General features: G+C 32.7%; 1 protein-coding gene across 1 annotated transcript; it reads left to right on the forward strand.

Annotated features, from left to right (window-relative positions):
- Window positions 1-17,815, forward strand: LOC127730804 (glutathione S-transferase-like). The gene is made up of 5 exons (XM_052239391.1): window positions 1-104; window positions 14,720-14,931; window positions 15,293-15,427; window positions 15,916-16,069; window positions 17,150-17,815. Exons 2-5 carry the CDS (start codon window positions 14,721-14,723, stop codon window positions 17,358-17,360), a joined length of 711 nt encoding a protein of 236 aa, XP_052095351.1. The 5' UTR covers window positions 1-104; window position 14,720; the 3' UTR covers window positions 17,361-17,815.
- Window positions 17,816-23,475: the final 5,660 nt, after the last annotated feature.

Below are 23,475 nucleotides of genomic sequence, written 5' to 3' on the forward strand. Positions count from 1 at the left end.
CTTTCCCTTACGGTAGACCAACTGATACTAGGTGTTAGTTTATATTCAATCAGAGTTATCTCTCTTCTTTCTTGTATTTGCATGTAACACACACAGGAAGTAAGGTAAGTTTTAATAAATCGCCTTAATGTGTACCATAATGTGTATTTTAATGTGTATTTTAATTTATAACGTATAAGATTATTTGACATTGTATAAATATAAACAATTAGTGTATTGCAATGCTTAGATTAGACTATTATTACAAATTTTGTGGTTTTATATTTTGTCGTTTCTGTGATTAAATTTACACTTTCTATTAAATATGTCACAATTTAGAACATATGTATATTTTAAATAGCTACTCTATCCTATAGAAGCAGAAAAGACGAAGGTTTTATTTCCATTCAATGGGCTCACAAGGAGCATATCCCTTTATTATAATACGTTCTCATCTAAAATTAAAAATTCTCATTCACGGTCATTTGCCATAATTCGTATTCAAATATGTCGAATTATAGCTCATAAGACAAACGTATGCAAAAACGAGAAAAATAAAGGAAAACACGTTTTTCTTTTTATCAAACATTTGAAAATCGAGAATCTGGCATATTGAACACCTGGGGAATGCTGAACTGAATCTTAATAAATTAACTTGCATTTCTCAGGCCTGTATGCCAGCATACGAACCTGGTGTATGCTAAAGTCTACATTTAATTTATACATTGTATTTCTCAGGTCTGTATGCCTGCATACGAACCTGGTGTATGCAGAACGGCCAATATTGAATCAAATGTTGTATTTCGCAGGTCTGTATGCCAGCATACGAACCTGGATGTTTCCAGAATCTTCAATGTAATGCATTCGAATCAGTAGAGCATACAAACATGGTGTTGCCAAAATCCTTTACTTCAGTAGTTGTGTTTTAACACCGATTTCGATTTTTTTTAAACTACAAGTCTACGACTGACCTCTAAAATTTTCTCCCCATAGGTAAACAGAAAAGCGTTAATTTGCAAAGCAAACTGTTAAAGCGTTTACTGTTGTAAATCTAAAAATGAAAACCGATTCTCAAGTTCCACGACTATGATCACTTTCATATTGACATGCAAGTTATCTGTTTTGTTTTTTGCAAATTAAAATTACGGAAAAATGAGGCCATCATAATTTGTACTGCAAGGTTCCAAGTTGTTGACAAAACTTTAAATGACGTCAGGGACCTTGTGACGTAAGGCGGAGGGAATTACAGACGGATAGCACAATGAGGGCCTTGACTTACGCGAGCTACTTTCACCAGTACACTTAATTAAAATAATAGCAATTAATTACAAAACAAAATAGTTTTTTTATACTTTGTATTGGTAATTGATAAAAAATCAAAGAACAAATGGACTATTTATCTGCGTTGAATGACCTCTAATAACACCGTATGTCACGCGCTCTTATATGACGTCATTTCTAAATGTAAACAATGAGAATGATCAATGACGGAGTTCCCGTCACGGAGAAGAAAATGGACAGTTCATTGAAAAGTACGCTCTATTATCATCTAAATTTTAATATACCAGAAGCAAAACAGAATGTTAGTACATTTAAGGTAAGTAAACCTCGCTGTTTTTGTACATTTTCCACGAATTTAATAGAACACCCCCTTTTTTAAAATTGACTCAATCCGACCTGAAAACTGTTATTTATATAATAAGATTATTGATTATAGATGCTAATTGTGTTTTCTCAAGAGGTTTGTCCACTTCAATCAATTTCATGCAGGACATCGTGTGGCTAACTATCAAGCTGCCCCCCTCCCAAAAAAAAAACCAAAATAGCCTTGCAAGACGTCATAAGTATTTGGACTACCCCCCACCCACCCCGAAAGCATTTAGAGAAAAAAAATGAATGGGAAATACGATTAGGTGTACATCCACAGTGATGTCTCCTTGCATTAGTTCCAGAGGCGGATTGAGGGGGTGCTTTGTGGGAAAAAATTGGTTGATTATTGAGGAAAGCATGACTGGAGCGATCCATCTCTGAGGTAGTCAGTGTCCACCCCCATCCCCCATATGCAACTGTGGATCTGCCACTGAGTTAAGTCTCCCGGCTTTTGTTTTAAATTGAAATTCAGCCCCTATCCAGATTTTCAAAATGCATGACCAATGTCCTTCAGTTAACCCATTCAGTTCTTATTCTAACAATTCTTAGGGAAACAACTGTCCCAGGTAAGGGCGAGGGTTGAGCGCTCACATGTTAAAACCGGCCACACTAGTCTTTATGTGCCTGTCCTAAGTCAGGAGCCTGTAGTTGAAGATGTCATTAATAATTGGTTCATGTATGTCGTATTTCTTTTTCGTAAATTGTTTTGCTATAAATTAGGTCGTTAGTTTTCTCAAATGCATTGTTTCTTATTTTTCATGTTGGGACCTTTTATCATCTGACTATACGATATTGGTTTTTTCTCATTGGTGAAGTCCGTACGGTTGCCTATACTTGCTTACATCCACTTCATTTGGACTTTGGTGGATAGTTGTCTCATTAGCATTCATCCCACATCTCCTTATTTTTACAAGGAGGTTGTATGATGTTCTCCTTGTTTGGGAAAACCGTAGAGTACATTTGTCACATGATCATGCAGCATTCTGTGATGTGTGTATGTAAGAAGCTGTTACAGGGTAATTTATGAAAAACTATCAACAAAATCGAAAGACAGACAGAAAACTTTTGAAATTTAGTGATCAATAAAAAACAAAAAAGAAGTAATTCAAACAAATCAAACATACATTTATTGCGAAAGGATCTGAACAGCACATTTCAAGAGTGTTCAAATTGGAAAAATGAATGTTATTAAGGAAATTACATATTTCATTGATCTTCAATCATATGCATGGTTACAAAAAAACTTTCAAGGGAACGACTTCAATTCAACCACTAAGAACCCTTAGTTCAATAAATTCTAAAATCAGTAACTGCGATAATGTTAAAGTTATATATGAAGTGTATAATATTTACATATATATATACGTATATAATATGTAGTTTCAATTTCTCGTTTCAGCATTTTTCAAACAGTGGCTATACCTTTCATGTAACTATTTATGTGTTGCTTATGAATTGAATTGTAACACTTCTTAGTGACTGGATAGGTTAAACCAATGCCTTCCTAGAAAACTACGACACCAATGAACAGCACCTGACCTTTTGCTGTTCCTGCTTATAAAGTAAAAATAGCTTCACTAGAAAAGGACGACACCTAGAAAAAGCATCAATTCTTTGGCTTTCCTGATTGAAGGATTTATTTTCATAACTCCAGTGTATATGCCAGTATACATAATTTTTACCATAGTATAGTACTATAAATTCACTAATTTTCATATCTAAGCCAATCCAGTTAGATACCGACTTATGATATGCAGTCAAGACAGATCATTGCAAATTGTTTAAATTAACGATAATTAAAATACATGCATGTTTGGCATACATCTTTTTACAGCAAATTGTATACAGACATCCCCCCTAAAAGCATTTAAAAAAATACCAAACAAGAACTTTGTCATACACCATGTTGACAGGCAGAAATGCAAACACAATGACTTAAAAACTTTGCTGTATCACTATCTATTAAGTATGCATATTGCCATCTATATCAGATTTTAAGACAGTTCCATTTTCTATCCATCAATTGAAGTTACTAACTTAGAGCATGATGAAAAATAATAGTTTTACAATTTAAAATATGAATACAACATACGGCTAGTTAGAATGCAAACCGTTCAGCTTGCTAAATATCCAATAAGTTCCACCAAATATGCAGAAATTTTAGACTGGAGGCAAACCCTACACAATTACACTAGCTCATTGAACACCAGCTTGGTTGGACAATACTTAAATGTATGTAAAACTATGATCCAATAGAACATAGGTGGGTATACAGCAATCAAATCTTGTATATATCCAAGTAAAAAAAAATAAGTGTTCACCGTACACCAGTGTTGTATGCAAGAATACCGTGAACTGAAAATGTCAAACAAATATGAAAACTTTCATGTTCAAATGTGTATAGGACTATAGGTCGGTATGCCGACAAGCAAGCCTATGAATTCCATTTTTTTCACAAGAGTTTATTGAAAAGCGGGTTGATATACAGGAATAAACCCCTGAGTGTTGCAGTTAAGAATTGAGAGCTTTCTTTCAAATTCAAACGAAGTTGAAGGCTATACATAAGTAATTCCTTACATCCATGTAATTCAGCCTTTGATGGAGATATGTCTCTTTCACAATCATACACATCTCCTTATTTATGTATATAGTAAATAAGAAATGTTACTACACAGTAAATGCTTAGCATTCAGGCATACAGACTTGCCACTACAAACATGTATCCAGAATAAGGTTTTAGAATCCATGCAGGCATACCTGGCTGAAAAATGCCAAAATAAATAATAATTTAAGTCTACATACACCAGGTTCGTATGCAGGCATACAGACCTAAACTATGCCAAAATAAATATATTAAAGGTTCTAAATACAACAGATTTGTATGCAGGCATACAGACCTGACAAATACTAGTATACGCAGAGAGTGAGAGTTTGGCATACGCCAGGTCGCAGCATACAGACCTGACAAATACTATAGTATACGCATACAGTGAGAGTTTAGCATACACCAGGTCAGTATGCTGGCATACAGACCTGACAAATTCTAGTATACGCATAGAGTGAGAGTTTAGCATACACCAGGTCGGTATGCAGGCATACCGACCTGACAAATACTAGTATACGCATAGAGTGAGAGTTTAGCATACACCAGGTCGGTATGCTGGCATACCGACCTGACAAATTCTATTATACACATAGAGTGAGAGTTTAGCATACACCAGGTCGGTATGCAGGCATACAGACCTGAGAAATACAAGTAAGAGAAAAAGACTGAATTTAGCATATTATTCATTGAAACATCTGAAATAAAGATGGGTAAATGCTATGTTATGTATATATAACAAAAATGGCATAAAAGTATAACAAAAATGCAGAATGAGTAATATATTTAGGTTTATTTGCTTCAACTATTTCCTGGGTGTTGAAATTGTTCATTCTAGCATCCTATGAAAAAGGTTAATGATAAAATGATGAAGTTTTGGATTCGCATAAACAAAAAAAGACCAAAAATCTTGCAAAAAAATTACAGACAAATATAAATAATGCTATACAGTGACTTTTTAACGCGAAATATATCAATCATGCCAAAAGATGTAGCTTTTTCACACAAAAATGAGTTAAATGGCATATGAGAATTTCTAATTTTAGATGAGAACGTATTTTATATATCATTGTAGACAAATATCAGATACAGTTGAACAATAGGCAATATTTTTAAGCAGAAACGCAAATATAACAATCGATAAAAGCTCAATATAAAGTACATTGTATATAATGAAATTGAGAATGGAAATGGGGAATATGTCAAAGAGACAACAACCCGATCAAAGAGCAGATAACAGCCGAAGGCCACCCATATCCAGAAATCAACGCCACTTTGCTTATTTGAATATTATACTAAAGAAATCGGATACGGGTCACGGAAATTATATTGAAATGATAGGGAATTTAGAAAAAATGTCTGTTTTAACTTTGATTTAAGTGATAGACAGGTTGCCGGGGCAGAAAATAAATATACACAACAAAATACACCATTTAAACGAAATATAATGACTGGCGTTGCAAAAATCAAGGTTCCTGAGCTATTTTAAAAATCGAAGCGAGAGGCTTTTAACATTGCAGTATAAAATACAGGCTAAAATGGCTGAAACGTCAAATTTGCAAACTTCGTGTTGAAAATTGGCTAACAAGGTCATTAGAAATACAGGTTGCCGGGGTGAAACTTGAAGCTTGAATGTCCAAAGAATAAGCAAGTCCAAACCTTGTATGTGTAGTCGTTTAACTCTAGGTTCCCACGTAAAGTTAAAATGCCTCTATTTCAAGAAGAATAAACTCACGAAAACACGATAAATTCACTAAATTCGCGTTCATTGTTTTGATTTTGACCGCCTGACAACTTTACGGAAATATCAGAGTGATTATAAACAAGGACTCTGTGACGGGCAACTTATAATATCCGTGTTTTAAAGATTTTAATGATATCAAGCCAGTCCAGTTCAAACTATTATCACGTGGTACAATTCTCATTTACATATTATGAATATTAATTAGCAAAAGTACTACTAATTTCTGGCTATGCAATGGGTCTTCAACGCAGCGAGAAAATCCCGCACCCGGAGGTGGTCCTCAGCTGGCTCCTAAATAAAATTGTGTACTGGTTCAGTGAAAATGGACGTCACACTAAACTCCAAAACATTTAAAGGAACTAAAATTAAAAAACATACAAGACTAAAAAAGGCCAGAGGCTCCTGACTTGAGACAGGCGCAAAAACATGTTTTGTGAGATCTCAACCCCCTATACCTAGCCATTGTAGAATAAAGAAACACATAGCAATACGCACAGTAAAACTCATTTTAAAAGAAGTCCGAGTCCGATGTTAGAATAGGTAACAAAAGAAACTAAGTAAAATGACAATGATACACAAATTAACAAAGGACTACTTGCAGTTACTGACATGCCACCTCCATACCTCAATTAAACTGATTGAAAGATTATGTCTTCATCACATGAAAATCAGGTACAATCCCTCCCGTTAGGGATTTAGTATCATACCATCATAAAATATATGAGAAGAACATAACCCGTATCATGCCAACAACTGGTTTTAGAATAAATGTGTTTATTTCCGATGCAAAGACCCTATGAGTGAATCAATATTAATACCAAAATATGCAATCCTTAATGACCTGACAACAGTATCGTAACTATATCCCTTCCGAATAAGTCTGTTTAAAGGTTTTGTCAGCTTTTGAGGTGAATGTCGATATTTTTGTGCTTTGTAAAGAATATTACCATAAAATATTGGATGTGAAATACATGAACGTATAAGATGTCTGCATGTTGATTTATATTTACGAATGATGTTCTTGTACTGATGATAAAATTTAGTAAATGTTTTGACTAGTTTGTGATATCATAAACCCTGGTGTAATAATTTTTCAGTAATACAGAGATTTCTTTCGTTGAAATCAAATACATTGTTACATACACGAGCGAACAATAGGAAATGAAAAATCATCTCTTTTATCATAAAGTTTGGTATTAAGCTTCTCGTTAAAGATATAGATATCAAGATCCAGGAAAGGGCAGTGTTCATTGATAGTATTAGCCTTATTTAAAGTCAGTTCGGAAGGATAAATCTCTTTAGTGTACATACTGAAGTAGTCATTATTGAGAGCCAATATATCATTTAAATATCTAAAAGTGTTATTAAATTTTTGAATCAGATGTTGTTTCGATGGGTCTTTGCTGATTTTAGTCATAAATTGTAACTCATAACAATACAGAAACAGGTCCGCAATAACTGGTGCACAGTTAGTTCCCATGAGAATTCCGATAACCTGACGATATACGGAATCTCCATAGCAAACATAAATGTTATCTTGTAAAAATTCAAGGGCAGTTATAGTATCAAAGCAAGCCCAATTGACTTAGTTCTTTTGTCTGTTGTTACTAAAATATGACCTAAAAGAGTTCGAACATATATATTCGCATTCCGACTCTTTAAATGCTCATTTAATCAGGTGTGTGATTTTTTTCTTAATAAGATTATGAGTCAAAGTGGTATATAGGGTAGAAAAATCAAAACTTTGAACAGATTCAAAATCCCCAATTTAAGCATGCAATTTATCAAGTACTTCCAACGAATTTTTGACACCCCAAAAGTAATTAATTCCACTATTTTCAAAGGCCTTATTTGAACAATTTATTACCAGGTTTTTGATTTTACCAAGTGTATTAGTAAGTAGAATAGATAGTTTAGTAGTGGAACAATGGCTTGAAGACGAAATAAATCTATATTTGTAAGGAGTTTTGTGCATCTTCGGAAGCCAGTACATAGTTGGAACTTTCATTGTATTTGGTTCTTCTTGTAAAGAGGTAGCTAAAAGTTTATGTTTGTTACAGATGTCATTTTCCGAAAATGGAGTCAGTTGGAATGTTGGTGAATTCGTGATTTCCTTTTTTAGAACCTCAATGTAAGATTTACGTCAAACAATAAAGATATTGTTAGCAGCCTTATCAGCCGGGACAAAAACAAATTCCTTGGCGAGTTCTTTTAGCTCATGTTTGATACGTGAAATTGGGCTATTATGGTTGTTGTTAGGAGTAAAGTGTTCTTTAAAATGTTGAATACGTATATCAACTATGTTCATTATCGAATTAAAAAAAGAATCTAATGATTTCTTGTCAGCTTTTTCTCGTTTTATCCATTTAGGGCAGTAAGTACGGAGTGAGTCGTGGATGATGTTACGACACTCATTCCAATTAATAATTGACGGGGGACGATATTTAGGTCCTTTACTGAGGAATGATTTCAACTCTCGGTCACGAACGATGTTAATGTCTCCTGTTATAACATGGGAACTGGGGCCATAAATTTATTCGGAATTACTGCAATTTCATGACGTAGGTGTATTGTCACTGATAGTAACATCTTTACACACTTCGCTGTATCATATTTCCGGGTAGATTTTTTGTAAACATAACAAATAAGAGGGAGTTCAGTATTATCAAAATAGCCAGGAATTTGTTCTTTAACAGAATGATCATTAAAAAAACCCACAATATTTACAAAATCAAAACCTTTATTGACATATTTAATTTAAAAAAAATGTTTTTTGTGATTTTCAGGGCGATCAATTTTTGGAAATAATTTAGAACATGTAGAATAACAATATGCAATTATAATTTGGACGATTTCTTACTTAGGACTGCAATATTGAATTGTTTTGCATTCCTCCAAAATTTGATGTAATCTATTAACAGGTAACGAACAGAGCTTGGTTAATAGATAATGTCTACCGTTGTTTTTTGAAATAGACATTAGGTCCGAAACATTTGTATTGTTATTACGAAATTTCTTTGATTGCGATTTATTCTACGCCCATTAGAACGGTTTTACGAACTATTTTAGAAACTATATCCAAAATGTTAACAGAATCTGTTCCACATATATTACCAATTCCATGATATTGTCATTAAGACCGAGAGGATAGACTGTCTGCAATTTTTTAATCCAATTAAGTTCAATTATTTTTCGTGATGTTACAAATTTTGAATGAGATTCCCCTTACTGCTTGTTAACTACTTCTGAAGGTAGAACTGTTAAATAGTTAAAAGGATGATTGTGCTTCTTAAGGTGTTAATAAATGATACTTTTGAATTTATCAGGTCTTTTAAAATGATAAAGGTGTTCTTGCGTGCGTTTAGAAAAATATCGTCCAGTTTCACCTACGTACTGAATACCGCATCCCGGTTTGTTTCATTGCAACTATAATATCAAAAAGTCGTATACAAAGTTATTTGTAATCAATATTTTTGTAATACATCATTTCTAACTTTAGACAATGCAAAATTTTATAAGATCACATCTTTAGTATTTGTAAAGATAATAATTGTTGATAATTGTAACATTTAAATACATTTAGATATGTTTCTCTTTTCTTTTTATATAAAGAATGCAATGAAATGGTTTTGGTCTTCATTTTGTTTTGCATACATATTTTACAAAAATCTTTCATTTCTAGCAATTTTATTATATACATGTATCTCCCTCTCTTTCGATTTCGATGTTAAAAACGCTAAGTCTCTTTTTTGCTATAATAGATAGATCAGATTTCCAAGTAAGTTGATCGACATTAGTTTGACGTTCCCCTTTCATCGAAATGATACAAAAAAAACCCTAAAATTTTAGAACTTTGCTCTTGTAGCTTTTGATTTATAATGCGCTGATGTAATTGATTAAAAAATCGACAAAGACCGAAATTTGAATTTTCATAAACTATGGACAACAGATCAAATGTGCAGAATGGATAATTTCTTCTGCGTTTTTTTGCTTAATATGTTACTAAGAATGTAAACGCAGCAGCTACAATAAGTTTTTGATTCAGAGAAAGTGATTAATATCATCATGAACAAAACGTCGAAAAGTCTCAGAGCTATAGATAAATAAATAAAATACTAATCTTTAAAGAGGATGACATCATCAGTCATGACTAATATTCTTGGGGGTTTTAACAGTAAAATGTATACAGTATTAAGCAATACAATAAGATCATAAAATATCATACACATACAACACACAATATAAATATAATAACACATTAATTTGCTTTTTTCCAATAAAAATGAATTATTTTACAAAGATAGCAGAGTAACGTACATGATTGTGGTTGTTGTCATATTGATCATTATCATACCTCAGTTTGTATTTTCTTTATAAAATTATTAACGAATAAATTGACTGTTTTTTTTCGAAATTGTCTGAAAAGACTATTCACCGGTCAATAGTTCTAAAACTATTTAATGGAAGCAAAAGTTTTTCCGTACTTTCTGTAAAATAAAACACTTATATACTGGATATTCGGACATAAGCAAGATTATTGTACTCATAGCTATAAAGTAAGTGTATACTAATTTTGAATCGTTAAACGTCTGTGTAAATGATTTTTTGTTGTTGTCTAAAATAACGTTTTATAGTATAATTTATCGCAAATGATTTTTTGTTGTCTAAAATAAGGTCTTATAAGATATTCTGTCGACCATAGTCTGTGTAAATGATTTTTTGTTGTTGTCTAAAATAACGTCTTATAATATAATCTGTCTACCATAGTCTGTGTAAATGATTTTGTGTTGTCTAAAATAATGTTTTATAATATGATCTGTCACCCATAGTCTGTGGAAATGATTTTTGTTGTCTATAATAACATCCTATAATAAAATATGTCGACCATAGTCTGTGTAAATTATTTTTGATTGTTGTCTAAAATAACGTCTCATAATATGATCTCTCTATCATAGTCTGTGTAAATATTTTTTGTTGTTGTCTAAAATAACGTCTTATAATAAGATCTGTCGATCATAGTCTGTGTAAATAATTTTGTTGCTGTCTAAAATAACGTTTTATAATATATTATGTCGCCCATAGTCTGTGTAAATGATTTTTAGTTGTTGTCTAAAATAACGTCTTATAATATGATCTGTCTACAATAGTCTGTGTAAATGATTTTTTGCTGTCTAAAATGACGTCTTATAATAAGATCTATCGATCATAGTCTGTGTAAATAATTTTGTTGTTGTCTAAAATAAAGTTTTATATTATGATCTGTCGACCATAGTCTATGTAAACGTTTTTTGTTATCTAAAATAATGCTTATTATATGGTTTCAAAACAATGTCTTATAATATGATATGTCGCCCATAGTCTACAGTATCAGCAGTTCATCCACATGAACGTGAACGGCAAACACCTGAACAAGACAATAGGCAATATTTATTAGCATAAACGCAACTATAACAATCGTTTAGCTGTATATAAAGAAAACAGTATAATATACATGATTGGCAACTCTATTTAAAAAAGGTTGCATACAAAATTATTTGTAATTGATATTTTCATAATACATCATTTCTAACTTAAGACAATACAGAAATATAAGAACACGTCTTTAGTATTTGTAAAGTTAATAATTGTTGATTGTTTTAACATAAAGATACATTTAGATATGTTTCTCTTTCCTTTTTATATAAATGAGAATGCCACATGAAATGGTTTTCGTCATCAATTTTATTTTGCATACATATTTTACAAAAATCTTTCACTTCTAGCAATTTTATTATATCTCCCTTTCTTGATTTCGATTTTATGAGATAGATCACATTTCCGAGTAAGTTGACCGACATAAGTTTTACGTTCCCCTATCAACGAAATATTACCAAAAATTAAAATTTTAGAAATTTGCTCTTGTAAGTTCCGATTTATAATGCGATGATGTAATTGATTAAACAATGAATTAAAAATTAAATTTGTATTTACACAAACTATGGGCTACAGATCATAGGAGCAGAATGAATAATTTTTTCTGCTTTTGTTTGCTTAACATATTACTAATTATGTAAACGCAGCAGCTAAAATAATGTTTTGATTCTGAGAATGTGATTAATATCATCATGAACCAAACGCCGAAAAGTCACAGAGCTATGAATAATTAATGAAATACTAATTTTTAAAGAGGATGATCTCATCAGTCATGTCTAATCTTCTTGAGGGGTTTAACAGTAAAATGTACAGCTTGACTCAAACTCTAAACTTAAACTATTTTAGATCCCAAAAAAGATATTTTGTCTATTGTTCAGACCAAAATGACGGTTTCAGACTAAACTTCGTTTGCTAGTGTAGGAAAAACTATAAAAATCAGTTCAAAAATGCCTGATTCATCAGATCGACTGAATTTATACTTCTGTTCACATTTAGGTAGTAACATAGCGATCTTTTACTCAATCAGAACGCTTTCAAATGTAAAAACATATCAACTAAATTTATATCTTGTGCTGTAACTCCAATATCGTCCCGCGTTAGGGATAGAATTAATCGCTAACAAAACATCTAATCATTTAATTCGTTTATTGTTTTTTGCATAAATCAGGCTGTTGGTTTTTCTGTTTTGAAAAGTTCCACATTTTATTTGCTGGGGTATGTTATGGTTTCTATACGGTATCAGGTTTACTCATTTTTTGAAGGCCATGCGATGTCCTAAAGCTTACATCGCAGTCATTTGATCTCTGGTGGTAGTTATCTCATTGGCTATCACGCCACATATCCTTATTTTTATATTGACAATAATAGCTGATTAGTTTGGAAGTTGAGGCCCTTCGATTGCGATTTATTGAAATGGATAAATACAGAACGGAAACCAAGGAGAAGAGTTGTTTAAACTTGTGTCCGACCCTATTTGTCGGTTTGAGCAACGAAAATAATAATAAACTAAGACAAGGGGACAATTAAATATTCTGATGAAAAGAGACAACGGCGATTAATTGTCTCACTGGCAATCATACCACATCTCCTTATTTCATAATGCCATAGCAAAAAAGCCCACGATAAAACAAACAACAATAACAAAACATTACACAGAAGACTAAATGTTGTGCCACTCGAACTCCATAAAAACCGCGGATAGCTCAGGTTTAGCATTCAATTGACCCCTGCAGTGAACTCTTGTTAAACTATATAAATGAATCATGGCAAGTGATATGCATCCTACTTTAGCGGAATGATAAATGTCTCTTCTCTAACATCACCAAACAGGGTGATATCCAGTAAAAGGTAAACTTTTTGTGCATCTTATATACGTTTGTATAGTTGAATTATAGTATGGAGTATCGAGATATTTATAAACTTTTAAAGTAAAGAATTTTTTTCACAAAAGAGCCGATTATAGTAGGTTTAAAACATGTGGATCTTTTTGTGCATAAGCATAAATTCCACCGAAAAAAAATCCACAGAAAGAATAAAAGATTTGTGTTTTTAAGCATTTATTTGCATCCTTGCCCCTGGGCAACTTTTTTTTTGTTTTTGAAAAAATAATAAAAAAACGGGCAAATATTTCATCGAAATGAAAGAGAAAGGCGGGTACACCTTTTTAAGTTCATGCGTTTTTGAGTTGACTGCTTTGTCCTTAAAACGTATAAATAAAGGCAACAGTAGTATACCGCTGTTCAATAGTCCTGGTTCGATGAAGCAAAAAATAAATCCGGGTAACAAACTAAAACCGAAGGAAACACATCAACTATAAGAGGAACACAACGGAACATCAGATACATTGAACTACAACAAAACGAAACGCCAACATACATAGAAACGGACTGTAGATAACAACTGCCATATTCCTGACTTGGTACAGGACAGTTAAAGAAAAAAATGGTGGGTTGAACCTGGTTTTATTGCTAGCGAAACTCCCGCATCTATGGAACTGTTAATAATACCGCCAAAATGACACTACTAGGTGACAGGAATACAGTACCAACAAACGCAAAAAACAGTATATTTGATACATCATCTCGCTTCAGATTTGAATATTTTTAAATATTTAGGCTATGCGTTGATATAATAACACTAACAAATATCAGTTCTATGAAAAAAGTATTAGGGTCTTTGAAATACTTTTCCGATGAGTCATAACAACACAGTAGGTGTGTTTGAATAACGAACAAAAACGTTTCGTCCTTCTACAAATATTAAAATGTAAGGTGTATTTCTTACTTGTAATCTATTTTATTTTCGTTCACTCATTTTTCAATATAAAGACAGTCATATTAATTATCTTATAAATGAAATGTACAAAAAAAGTCGAACACACCGTGCTCTAACGCCCTCTTAAATGTTAGATGAAACGCTTTGACGACAGACTTTACAAGTGGATCCGAAAAATTCTTATCTATCATTTTTTTTGTACATAAATTAGGCCGTTAGTTTTCGCGTTTGAATTGTTATACATTTGTCATTTCGGGGCCTTTTATAGCTGACTATGCGGTATTGGCTTTGCTCATATGCTTATGTGTGTATTTTCTAAGGTAATTCGTCTTCAACCTCTGAACATGTTTGAGTCTGCTATTCAATGAAATATTTCATTAAAATTTTCTTAATATTTTTAAAGAATTATGTACCCGTTTGTTGTTTCAATGCTAAACATATGGAAATTTTATAAAAAAAAAAAACATCCACAGCCTTTCCCCGTTTTCTTTTATATTTGACAATTATGTACTTAAGAAAAGAAATGCACCAGCTAAATGTTATTTCATTGCATGTAGAATGACAGATGAAGCAGCACAGACGGATGTATGGGAATTATTTTACCATGCTGGCATCAACGGACGATCTGCATACATTCGACTAATATTTGAAGAACTTGGTATACCCTACAAAGATATGATAAAATGTAGAGAAGATATAATGAAATACTTCTACTCCAAAGATAAACTAACAGGATTTCCTGTACTTTTCCCTCCTGTCATCAGAAAAGGTAAAAGATACGTACATGTACGACACAAAAGCATTTAGAGAATCATCATAAATTATGTAAATAATATGCTCCCACAAACAAACAAAAAAACATAACATTCATGACAAATTTGATCCAAGAAGTTCTAAGACATATATGAATTGATGCAACTTAGAGAGGAAACAAACTGATTCTTGAAAAGAAACACCTTGAGACATACTTATTAACTGTTAATTGGTATCATCGTGGATCAATATAAAGGTGAATTGCTTGCGAAACTGCTTTAAAGTACAGTACGTAATGAAATCAGTGAGTGTCTGAACAGTCTTTGAAAAAGTAAATAATAAAACGTCTGGCAATATTCAATTGAATATTCTTCTAGGTGATATTCAGTTAGGACAGACATCAGTAATATGCAAGTACCTTGGTGAAAAGTATGGACTGGTTCCAGATAATGAGCAAGATAAATGGCGTGCTGACATGATTAACACAGAGCTTCATGACTATTTAGCTCAGGGTAAGAATTCAAAATGTAATTAGATAAATAATTGTAATAAGTTGAAGATTACAGTTACCGTCCTGAAGTTGTTAGGATTGTAACAAATGACGTGAACTTATGACCGTGTAGACAGTACGGTGAAAAACCTTACAGCAATAAACGTAAGACACGCATAATTGTCAGGCATAATATTGGATTTTTTCGACTTCTTTGATATTTTATTATTTTATATGACGTTTCATTATTTTCACCCTATAATATCGTCGCAATAAACATATTGTCTATGTTTCGTTTTGACAAAGATAGAAAAAACTTGATTTTCCCAATTTTCCTAAGGGGTTTATATAAAAGATATTTGTGACAGTTTTAGCGGAAACTTGTCGTTCCCCAAGATTCTAAGTCATTGCGTTTTGTAGTTTTTTTTGGTTTGAAAAATTGAATAATTATGCCTCCTCTTTTAAAGCAATACTTATTAATATCTTTATATCTTTTGGTTTCTAATTCAGGTCGTTTAGCTTTTCACGGAATTCATCCAACTGCGTCTTACTTCACACAAGTAGAGGAGACTAAGCCATATATAGAAAGATTTGCTGGTGAAAGGATTCCAAAATATCTGTCTTATTTTGAATCTGTACTAAAGTACAACAATGGTGGTAAAGGGTAGGTATTATTTGAAAACCACATATCAAGTATTGTTTGGGCACTACATTATATAAACCGTTCATATGTGACGTCACTTTGTGCGTTGATCTCTTTTGCTAACTCGGCTGTGAATTTTTATGTGCTGGTTTTATGTATCCGTTTTTATTCTGTAGTTAGTCACCACTTCGGTGTTATCATGTATATCTATTATATAGTCATTTTTATAAATTAACTGTTTGCAAAAGTATGAATTATTCTAAATACTAAGGATTTTCTTATCCCAGACATATAAAACCTTAGCCGTATTTGGTACAACTTTTAGGAACTTTTGGTCCTCAATGCTCTTCAACTTTGTACTTGTTTTGGCTTTCGAACATTTTTGATCTGAGCGTCACTGGTTAGTCTAATGTGGACGAAACGCGCGTCTTGCGTATTAAATTTTAAACCTGGTACCTTTTGTTAGCTATTGTTCGTATGTTTCTCTGTCCTATATGTTCTCCCATTTATTTGTATTGTAGTCCTGTCATGTAATGTTGTCATTTTAATGTTATATTTAACATTGCCATAAAAATGGCAGGTTGTGCTAGCCACAAAACCAGGTTCAACCCACCATTTTTTTCTTAAAATGTCCCGTACCAAGTCAGGAAAATGGCAATTTTTATATTATAGTTCGTTTCTGTGTGTGTTACATTTTAATGTTGTGTTTCTGTTGTGTCGTAGTTCTCCTCTTATATTTGACGTGTTTCCCTCAGTTTTAGTTTGTAAACCGGATTTGTTTTTTTCTTAATCGATTTATTAATTTCGAACAGCGGTATACTACTGTTGCCTTTATTTAGGTTTGCCAAAAAAAAAAAAAAAAACAAAAAAACAAAAAAACGGTTGAGGTTGTCTAACAGTTAGATGTTCCCCTTCAATCAAAGTTTTTCACTTATTATTGTATATGTTGAAAAAAAGTTATAGTTAAATCAAATAACAAATCTTATCGATCTGTTTTTTCATTTTTTAATATTTTTTAAATTTTACATGTGTAAATGCATACATCTTCCTGACAGGAATATTACTGTTACATTTGTAATCCCGTATTTTATATTGTTTTAGATTTCTGTTTGGTGACAAACTAACTTATGTTGATTTGACACTATTCTGGGTTTTAAAGGCCACGGAAGCAAGTTACCCAGACGCTTGGAAGTGTGCTGATTTTTGCCCTTTATTAAAGTCATTTCGGGATCGGATTGAAAGAAGACCTAATATTGCTGCATATCTCAACTCTGATAGATTTGTACCGCTTGAAAATAATAGCATGATGTGATTAAGAGGCCTTACATGTGATTAAAATGCCGTACGGTGATCACTAGTTGATAATGTCTACGTCAATTTGTCTCAGCTGGAGATTCGTGTCACTTGCAATCATACACATCTTTTTATTCGTATATCCAAGAATCAATTCACAACAAAAGAATACATGTCATCCTTGCTTATGCGGTACACCTGGTATCACACATTCGTGTGTGTGTAACTCTGAAATATCTTATTCTCAGTATTGTCTGATCATTATTGAGGTAATTGATGAAATATTTGCCATTTTGAAAGTTAATATCAGGCGCCCATATTTCATATCTTCTTGCTTTTGCTACCATAGTGTAATTTTGCATATTTTTTTTGGACTAATTTGTATTGGATATGGTCAGATATTCGGTAAATAATCTTAAGAGCTTATGTTATAACTTATTGTACATGATAAATCAAAATAAAGCTTTCTTTGTACTTTGATATTTTAATTGCCCACTTAAAGAGAGGACATCATCTAATGGCGGAATGTGTTGTAAGGTTCTTTTAATACTTCTGACTGCCTGGTATGAATAAAGAAACAAGTCGTCAATAAAGAACACAATTGGTTCCCATGGGAAACGCCAATTGTTGGTTTAAAAAGCACGTCCTCAAAACGTATCAAATATGTTGATAATGTCAGTTTGGAAAACTTTTTGTTTGGATCAGAGCGATTTTTTAAATAAGTACGATTTATCACTACTTAATACAAAATACTTGTTACCTTGTTGGCCATTTTTTAAGGAAACAAAGCAAGACGAAATCTTTGAATTTGTCGTTGAGTTTAGAACGGGGAATACTTGTGTAAAGGGTAGAAAAGTCAAATGTTTTAATACTATAGCAAGGGGAAAGATACTTAGATTGTATATTCGCTAACAGATCTATGGATTTTAAGTATCCACCTCTGATTCATCCCCTAGAGGAGAAGGTAGTTTCACAATAAATTTGAATGAAGTCAGGCTTTGATTGCTGATAAAATTGATGTTTATAATTAAGAAAGGGTTTTTGAGGAGCACTTTGAAGACGCAGCAATATAACGTTGTTTGTAAGGACAATTGTGTAACTTAGGTATCCAATGTAGTAAAGGAAGGAAGATCCAGTTCTTCATCTTTGGTTGAAATTCCAAAGGAATAATTTACATAGAATAGACCTTTGGTTATTTGGGACTTCCTCCTGGTTAAATATCATGGAGGTATATGTTGAGTCTCCAAGTGACTTGTTAATATCTAATTCCTTTATCACACAGTTTATGTAAAGTAATTTACACACAAAAACGATGTTATTTGGGGTTTTATCTGCGGGGACAACACCATATTTGTCATGGAGGTAGAACAGATGCTAAGCAAAATTTGAGTCTTTAAAGATCGATGTAGCATGTGTATTCACAGATCCATTCAGTTTTTTAATTCTAAATTTGTATCAACGACCTCACACCCTAAACCCATTCTGAAAGCGTGTATACGTCTTCATTGTCGCGATTAGCCCATTGATTAGCATACACCTCGATGGAATTCATTAGTATTTTGAAGTTGTACTTCCAGTTTGTGGATTTTTGTATGATTTTTTGGATAACACATTTTGCAGAGAAGTGTAATTGATAATGTTCGGGCGACCAGCGAACAATAATGGGGCCAGTCGTATTGTATATGAATGAGGAGCTCGCACAGGTTGTATCAGGAGGTTAAGACTTGAAATCATCAATATTGAAATCATAAAACACATGTTTGAAATTGAAAATTTTAATGGCAATTGGTTTGTTAGAGATATAAGTTATATTCACACTACAATTTATTAGTTGTCAGCCATTTACAATGCAGGGGTGTCAATCACATACAACTTATGAATTCTACTGTAAATGTTTTGTGAGATATTCATGTTTATGAAGCTTTTCCCGCGGTCCGTGTTTTTCACAATTATCTATAATAGCAGTTTTAATCATTTGAATCTTAATGTTTTGCGCATATTGACATATGGGGAAAAGATTGCAAAATTTCTACCGTTTAATAAATATAATCCTTCATGTCAAAAACTACAATCGCCACAATAAAATTAAAACGCCTGTACTTAGTCAGGAATATGACAGTTGTTTTCCATTCGTTCCGTTGGTTGATGAAGTGTCATGTTTGAATTTGTCAGTTTTAATTGACTTCGCCGTTTTTGAATTTGGAGTTCGGTATTTTTGTAACAGTATATCAGGAGTTCAAAGAACAGCAGTATTTCAAATGGAAACAAAAATGAAAAGAAAAGAAATTTCATTGAAAAATGAAATAAAGAAAACATATAATAAAGTTTGCCATGGAATTGTCAGTTTGTTTTTGACTTATGGGTTTGAATATCTCTTTGGCATCTTTCGCCTCTCTTTTGTAATCAATGTAAACTAAATTGTTTTGTCTACTTCATGCACAATTGAACTGATTTAATATCAGTTATAGAACTTAACATAGTTTTTTTATGCTCTTGTTCCTTTATAGGGATTACATTCAAGGAAAATTCGAATCAAAATTTCAATTACACATCCGCAGGCAATACCTGTATCACCAACAAAACCAACTTAAGATAAATCTGCATTTAACAGTGTTTAATTAACCACACATGTTACTAATTCAGCACTGTAATTAAATCTTTATTTTTATAAATATTGATTTTGTTATCAATAAAATAAAATCCAGCTAAATATTATTGTTATTCACATACGTACATTATCGTTCCTACAATCTTTGGAAACCTTTATTTTTGCATTGTACTAGATCATGTTTATTCCGCATGCGTGTTTCGCCTGGCAGAGTTCTTTGTGTGCATGTCCCGGATAAGAGGGACTGTGGTACAGAGGTTGTCATTTGTTGATGTGTTTCGTACCTGTTTGCGTTTATTGTTTTGTACATAAATCAGACCGTTACTTTTCTCGTTTGAATTGTTGCACATTTGTCATTTCGGGACCTTTTATAGCTACTATGCGGTATTGGTTTTTCAATGTTGAAGGCCGTACAAAAACCTATAGTTAATATATATGTTTTCTGCTCTTTGGTCGGGTTATTGTCTTTTTGACATATTCCCCATTTCCATTCTCAATTTCATTTCGTATTTCTACGTCATTTGGTATCTGGTGGAGAATTGTTTCACAGGCAATCATAGCACATCGTCTTATTTTTATATGCATAAATGCCAATGTGTACTTCCGAAGCGCTTTTCTGGATTTACATTAGGCAGGAACGCTCAATGCTTTTCCTTTAGGGAGTTGAAACCTAAGTGTCTTAATAATTTCTAAATTATCAACGGTTAATTTAAAAAATGGTTGATATAAAATGACTGAATAATAGCCAACGATAAATCTTACGGGGCGATGGATCATATAAATATGATACAGTAAACTACAAAACATAATATATAACCAGTCTTAAAGGGTACAACATCAACAAAAAATGACAATAAACGAACAAATGTAACTATAAATATTTCGGATAACAGATATCCTTCATCAGTATGAGCACGATGTAAAATGAATCAGATCAATCTATTCTGATTATTAAACTATAGCAGTCTTGAATTCTATACAATAAAATAAGTGAAACAGTTTCACCCGAACATCATATGTAGAGACGCTAATAAATTTTTAAAATTTCCAAAAAAACGACTCAAAGACATGCCTAAAATGAAAATAGTAATTAGAGATATGAACTGGCACAACTCTAAAATTCCAAAATGACGTCAGTTAAGATGTTACAACAACTGCGTGTAAATACATTCCCAAAAAATCAGCACTGATCGATATAAGCTGGTAAAATATGTCAAACAGAGGCTGCGTATTAATCATCCCAAATAAATAGCAGTTTTATAATGAAAAAAAAAAATAGTAAATTTGGGCCAAGGTTAAATAATTGGACGTGGATGCGTACTTGTACATCCCTACAAAATGAAAAGAACCCTGGTATTTAAACTAGTAAAATTCAAAAAATTCCAAAAGAATCCTTAAAACTGTAAGAGTCAAGTAAGGAAGCCGGAGTGACCGGAAACAAATGATGTCAGGAAAATGAGTAATGGTAGGGAAAATGAGTGACTCGTTCTATGTTTTTTCATTTATGCCCTCTGGGGAAACTGTCCTTAGCTTTCTTATCCAAAACCTTTCCCGAGCAAGTCTTTCGGCCCTTGACCAACCCTCGTTGTGGTCTATGATTGTGATTGTAAGTTTTTTGAGATCAGCTTGGGCGTGCCCAGGTGATCTCAAATGACGACTTACGGGGAGGTCTGGCTTAAAGGTGTAGTCACTTCGATGACCATTAATGCGTTTGTTGAATGGCTGTTCTGTCTCGCCAATATACTGCATGCCACATCGACACTGAAGAAGGTATACAACATTCTGTGTTTTGCAAGTTACATTACAAAATATAGTGTACACAGACCCAGTGGGGTGGCAAGTAAATGTTTGAGTATTCAGTTTTTGTTGGCAAGTCAGACATCGTCTGATACCACACGACTTGCACCATCCTGCAGTTAAACAGCTTTTATTAGAGGAGACGTCAGCTCTCACAAATAAGCTGACGTCTCCTCTAATAAAAGCTGTCGTGTGGTAACAGACGATGTCTGACTTGCCAACAAATATTGAATACTCAAACATTTACTTGCCACTCCACTGGGTCTGTGTACACTATATTTTGTAATGTAATGTAACTTGCAAAACACAGAATGTTGTATACCTTCTTCAGTGTCGATTTGGCATGCAGTATATTGGCGAGACAGAACAGCCATTCAACAAACGCATGAATGGTCATCGAAGTGACTACACCTGCAAGCACGACCTCCCCGTAAGTCGTCATTTGAGATCACCTGGGCACGCCCAAGCTGATCTCAAAAACCTTACAATCACAATCATAGACCACAACGAGGGTTGGTCAAGGGCCGAAAGACTTGCTCGAGAAAAGTTTTGAATAAGAAAGCTAAGGACAGTTTCCCCAGAGGGCATAAATGAAAAAACATAGAATGAGGCACTCATTTTCCCTACCATTACTCATTTTCCTGACATCATTTGTTTCCTGTCACTCCGGCTTCCTTACTTGACTCTTACAGTTTTAAGGATTCTTTTGGAATTTTTTGAATTTTACTAGTTTAAATACCAGGGTTCTTTTCATTTTGTAGGGATTTACAAGTACGCATCCACGTCCAATTATTAAACCTAAGCCCAAATTTACTATTTTTTTTTTCATTATAAAACTGCTATTTATTTGGAATGATAAATACGCAGCCTCTGTTTGACATATTTTACCAGCTTATATCGATCAGTGCTGTTTTTTTGGGAATGTATTTACAGGCAGTTGTTGTAACATCTTAACTGACGTCATTTTGGAATTTTAGAGTTGTGCCAGTTCATTTCTCTAATTACTATTTTCATTTTAGGCATGTCTTTGAGTCGTTTTTTGGAAATTTTAAAAATTTATTAGCGTCACTACATATGATGTTCGGGTGAAACTATTTCACTTTTTTTATTGTATAGAATTCAAGATTGCTATTGTTTAATAATCAGAATAGATTGATCTGATTTATTTTACATCGTGCGCATACTGATGAAGGATATCTGTTATCCGAAATATTTATAGTTACATTTGTTCGTTTATTGTCATTTTTTGATAATGTTGTACCCTTTTAGACTAGTTATATATATATATATAAATACTACATACAAATAGTTTCCTGAGGTGAAATTAAAAGTTTTATTACAGATGCAAGTCTAGCCTGGTAATGGACTTCTGCTAAGAATAAATAGACAGCATATATGATTTGAGTAACTTATTAACTAATTGAATAGATTAGATAACAAAAAATACTTAAACAACTATATATTTTTAAATTAGACTGTCAAAACATTTGAACAAGATCTACATCCATATCAATTTGTAAACGCTAACATAAACTGAGGGAATGCAAAAAAAAATGTTTTAAGTAGAACATAACTGTAAACAACAAAATCAAATTCGATAAATAGTTGAGCCTACATAAATGATGCATATGAAGATCTTCTAATGGAGGAATCATATTCTATTTTGTTGTTTGCCTGATCAAGACAGAATTGCTACAATTTTAAGAATGTTTAATTTTCAAAATCTCAT

The sequence above is a fragment of the Mytilus californianus genome, unplaced genomic scaffold, assembly GCF_021869535.1.
Source record: "Mytilus californianus isolate M0D057914Y unplaced genomic scaffold, xbMytCali1.0.p SCAF_2, whole genome shotgun sequence".
NCBI classification, from domain to species: Eukaryota; Metazoa; Mollusca; class Bivalvia; order Mytilida; family Mytilidae; genus Mytilus; species Mytilus californianus.

Coding starts and splice junctions, on each gene's coding strand:
- LOC127730804 (XM_052239391.1), top strand. CDS start 14,721: ATGACAGATGAAGCAGCACAGACGGATGTATGGGAATTATTTTACCAT. Junction 14,932..15,292: donor CCCTCCTGTCATCAGAAAAG/GTAAAAGATACG, acceptor ATATTCTTCTAG/GTGATATTCAGTTAGGACAG. Junction 15,428..15,915: donor TCATGACTATTTAGCTCAGG/GTAAGAATTCAA, acceptor TTTCTAATTCAG/GTCGTTTAGCTTTTCACGGA.